The sequence below is a fragment of the Clarias gariepinus genome, chromosome 14 (assembly GCF_024256425.1).
Source record: "Clarias gariepinus isolate MV-2021 ecotype Netherlands chromosome 14, CGAR_prim_01v2, whole genome shotgun sequence".
Taxonomy (NCBI): Eukaryota; Metazoa; Chordata; class Actinopteri; order Siluriformes; family Clariidae; genus Clarias; species Clarias gariepinus.
The window spans coordinates 27,556,573-27,561,324 of NC_071113.1; the positions used below are offsets into that span (position 1 = coordinate 27,556,573).

Consider the following 4,752-nt stretch of genomic DNA (forward strand, 5'->3'; position numbering starts at 1 on the left):
CAAAACTGACATTTGTCAGTTTTCTTTCCTAATGTTTTCCTTCCATGACAACTTATGGCTACCCACTTGGGGAGAAATGCTAGGCAGGGTAAAAAATAACCTGTCTGGTAGAGTTCTGGTAAAGACTTGAGAAGGCATATGCTACAGTATACATTTTTGCATCCTATGTCTTTTGTTCCAGGCCAATGGAGAAACGACGTCCCAAAACCTGCGCCAGCTGAGTGGGCGTCTGGCCCTAAAGATCCTGAGACAAAACTGGAATTGAAACAGGTTCCAGGGAAAATCAAAGTGACTCAGTCTGTTAGTGGATGATTACTACATGTATGTTATTTTCCTTTTATGGTTGTAGACTTGTAGGTTGCAGAGACAATACTGTAGGAACCCAAACTGTCATTCCATGTGTTTCTTAATTGTTACCACAGATGACCACATCTTTGCAAACTGTTTATGACCTTTAAATGGCAAAACCAAAGCTTAAAAGAAGCTACAGTATAAAAGAAATGTTGTAAGAATGTAAGTCACAGAGCCAGGGTATAAAACAAGCTTTGATGTATTTAGAGCTTGTTCTTAGATTAGAGGATTTGGAGTGGACTGGTCCTTGTACTTATTTTCTTTTCTTTAGAACATTTTTTTGCTTAGTTATCCACTACTATCCTACATTGATTCATTTTGATTAAGTTGTAATTGCTTAAATATAAGTCAATAAAAGGACTACCTCCCATTGCCAGCCTAGAGCCCCAACAGCTGTGTCTCAGAGGCATTCTTTGGAGTGTGTGATAGATGCTCCAGGTGACTTTATTCTCAAGGATTTATTCTAAGGTGAGTCTTAAATTATTCTTGTACATATCTTTACAAAATCTCTCTAACAACGAGAGTGGTTTTTTCCCAAGCCGGTTAATATTCCTTATTAGGTGTAACATTTATTATAGTCAGCATCACAGTATCTCACATACTATTAAAAAACATAGTGTAACCTTAGGGGCTCTTAATCCCAAACTATCTTAACTTCCAACCAATAAATACATAACAAAATAACATGGATTTTGCCTATAATCTTTACTGTATATTCATGCTTTTCATTTCAGTATTACAATGAAGATAGCTGTAAAGGTTTTCACCATCGTCATCATCATTTCAGTTGTTTGCTATGCAGAGGTAGGTTTCCATTTCAAGTAAGGCATTGAATAGAAAGTTTTTTATAAGTAGTTTTATAAGAACAGTGTTTTATTCACAATTTTTTATAGAAGAAATCCTGGACATCAGATCCTGTCTTGGATTTGGCACCAGATAGTGTTGATGACCAGTTTACAGGCTGTGAAGACGAAATGTACAAGCTGATTATAAAAACGATTTTACCAAATGAGTTGAACTCTAATAGAAATTTTACAAATGTTTGGAATAATTATCAAAACATTAGTGATTATTTTAAAAGAATAATAAAAGTCTACACATCTAATGAAATTTATTCAGAGTTCAATAATGCTGTAAGGTCGGGCAGAAGGAGTTATATCAGTAACTTCAACTATAAGGCCTTTCATTTCTTGCTTACACGTGCCATACAAGTTTATCAAGTAAATACTACTACTACTACTGTTTTTCGCAGAACCAATGTTACGTTTAATAAAAATGTTCTTCATAAGGAAGTAAGACTTGGCGGATTTGCATCAACATCACTTAAAAGTAATAAAATACAATTTGGCAATCGATCCTGTTTTAAGATTGAGACTTGCTATGGTGCAAACATAGCCAGTATGTCTGTGTTCCCTGGGGAGGAGGAAGTGCTAATCCCACCGTTTGAAAAATTCAAGATCACCAGTATCAATACTGGTAAAAACGAAATGAACTGCACTGTCCTTTACACTCTACAGAGCACTGGAAAGTTAAGTTATATGAACTGTAAGTTACTTTAAAAAACGAAACAAAATGTAAATTATGGGAAGTAAGTCTGTCGATGTTTTTGCAGCACCACAAGATGTAATGATTTCTAAGCATGTATTTTTCTTAGTGTGATTCCTTTTTTTTATTGTACCAAAAATGTATATCAAATGTCTAGAGATATAGCTATTTCATGCTTATACACAAGGTGATGTGGTGTTTTTATTATTATTATTATTTACTGAATTAAAATCCCAGTCATTATGTATTTTAAATGAAATAAAATGTAAAGAAAAAACGAGGAACAAGAACAGAAAGTCAGAGAAATAAGGTCAATTAAGTGTATTCGGTTTTGCCAGATTACACTTTAACTCTGACAATTTCAGATTTTTTCTTGCGTTTTTTTATTTTTCTGCAAACCTATATTGTGCTTTTAAGCTAATTTTAAAGTCATTCTCATTAGGATGTCGTGATCCTCATTTGCTTATCTTCTAATCTTGCAGATCTGAATTATTTTAGCTCAAAATCTTCAACTTTTATTTAATGCTATAATTTTTCTGGATTAGTATTTTATAAGCGGTTTAATGCCATATTGCTTTGCAGGTTTCGCATAATAAATATCATGCGCATGATAGAAATAGATGTTTATTAATAGATGAATGCAGAGATAAATTCATGAAATGCTTTTTTAAAAACACATCTGTTTTACTTTTTTTTAATAAAAAAATGAAAGCCTTAAGTTTGTTAGTATTTTTATTATTATTATTATTATATATATTTTTTTTTACAAATTGCACAATAAATTAATTCAATTAATAAGTAAGGCGACATTTTTTACCATTTTTTTTTCATTTCTCCATCTTATTATATTACATTATTTTGTATGAAGTTCATTAATGAAAACTAGCTTATAGGTTAATAATAATAAGAGAGAATGGATAAAACTAATTTTATGTTAAATAAAATGTTAGCGTTGAGAAATACATGTATTTTTATTATGAAATTTTAATTAAGTAAAAAACAGGCGATCATTTTAATCAGACAATTATTTTCAGCCAGATGAAGTAAAAAATTGTCTTAAGTTTACAAACTGGTAGCCTGACAGATTTCACATGGTCAACATTTAGATTCCTTCATATTTAGTGTCTGCATTGAAATATTATAAACGGAAACAGACACAATGTTTATCACCTACAAGCCTATAAAATTAGACTTTTAGAAGTACAATCAAAGCAAATTAAGTTAATAAAACACCAATCACAAATAAAAAAAAACAAGACACAGATAAAAAATATAATTTAGCAAATGTAGTGTTACACAAATCATAAAAAAGGAAAACCAAAGAATGAAAATGGTAACACAAAGAACCAGAAGCATTGAAAGCAACCAAAAAAAAAATAAAAAATTTCTGCAAATGTATGACAAATTACAAAAGGCAAAATTACCAAGATAGTATGTGAACGATAGAAACAAAATATAGTGTGTATGAGTGTTGCACGTATGAGTGTTGTTAATTGTGGCTTTTAATGGGTCACAAGAGAAACTAATTGAAATATTATAAAAATTCTTGCTTTTAAAATTTTTTTAATAATAATATATAATATATATTCTTTTCATCCTCTCTTCTTAAACCCTTTTCCCTCCCCATTTTTCTTAATAAAACTCCCCTTACTTCTAAAACCTCAACTGTGTTTCGCCTTTCGTGTTTATTTTTGTTATTTATGCGTGTGTGTACAGCGCACGTGTAAAGCAAAAGCAAGTCTCATTAGAGAAGTTAAAGGTCCATTTTCTCTTTCTGCTCAAGGCTCAGCCTGCTCTTTGTGTCTGTGTGTGCGTGCGTCTCTCTCTCTCTCTCTCTCTCTCTTTCTCTCTCACACACACACACACACACACACACACACACACACACACACACACACACAAACCCCTCCTACTTTAGCCTTCACATACACAGACACACACACTTTCTCTCTGCTCTACACAAAAACACTGGTCTCTCGTGATTCTTTTCAAAGGTAAAGTGCAGTTTAATTTGTTTTGTTTTTTTTTACTTTACAGCAGTGATTATGTTAGTGTGTCACTTAATCGAGTGTCGTTAGAGAGATTCCTTGTTTATTTTTTCAATAAAACATTGTTTCCATTGTGTGCGCACGCGTGTGTGTGAAAAGATTGTTAACTTTGTAAGACGAGAAGGGGGAGAGGGGTGTTTACTTTAGATTCAAACACACACACACACACACACACACACACACACACACTTCGCGCACAAACGGAAACGCTTACCTGTCGGGATTTATTTTTACTTTTAAAGGTAAAGTGCAGGTTAATTTTTTTTTTTTACTATATATTTTGTGTTAATTATTTTTATGTATTCATTTTATTTGGGCTGCGGAACAAATAATTTGAGTTTCCATTATTTCTTATCGGAAAATTAAATTAAATGTGTTTTGGAATACGAGCCGTCTTCCAGAATGAATTATGCTCGTAATCCAAGGTTCCACTGTATTTAGTTCTTGTTTTTACATTAGAGGATTAGGGGTACACTGGTCTTTGTATGCTTTTTATTTTCTTTGGAACACTTTTCACTTAGTTATTTACAGCTACAGTATCTTACATTGATTTATTTTGCTTAAGTTGTAACTGCTTGTATACAAGTCAATAAAAGGACTACCCCATTGCAAGAGGTATTCAATATTTTAAAGGATTAGTGATTATTTAAAAGAATAATAAAAGGTCAACACTTCTAAAAGCATGTATTCCGAGTACGCTGTGAGGTTGGGCAGAAAGCATTACATCAGTATCTTTTATTTCATTTTCCCAAACTAGAATTTTTTACACAACTTTGTTGTAAAATCTTTGTTACACAACCAAAAATGT

General features: G+C 32.1%; 1 protein-coding gene across 1 annotated transcript; it reads left to right on the forward strand.

Moving 5' to 3' along the window:
* The first annotated feature begins 538 nt into the window (after positions 1 to 538).
* Positions 539 to 1,910, forward strand: LOC128541664 (erythroblast NAD(P)(+)--arginine ADP-ribosyltransferase-like). Its single transcript, XM_053512182.1, has 3 exons — positions 539 to 819; positions 1,086 to 1,155; positions 1,245 to 1,910. The coding sequence occupies exons 2-3, from the start codon at positions 1,093 to 1,095 to the stop codon at positions 1,908 to 1,910; spliced, it is 729 nt and encodes a 242-aa protein (XP_053368157.1). The 5' UTR covers positions 539 to 819; positions 1,086 to 1,092.
* Positions 1,911 to 4,752: the final 2,842 nt, after the last annotated feature.

Coding starts and splice junctions, on each gene's coding strand:
- LOC128541664 (XM_053512182.1), top strand. CDS start 1,093: ATGAAGATAGCTGTAAAGGTTTTCACCATCGTCATCATCATTTCAGTT. Junction 1,156..1,244: donor CAGTTGTTTGCTATGCAGAG/GTAGGTTTCCAT, acceptor AATTTTTTATAG/AAGAAATCCTGGACATCAGA.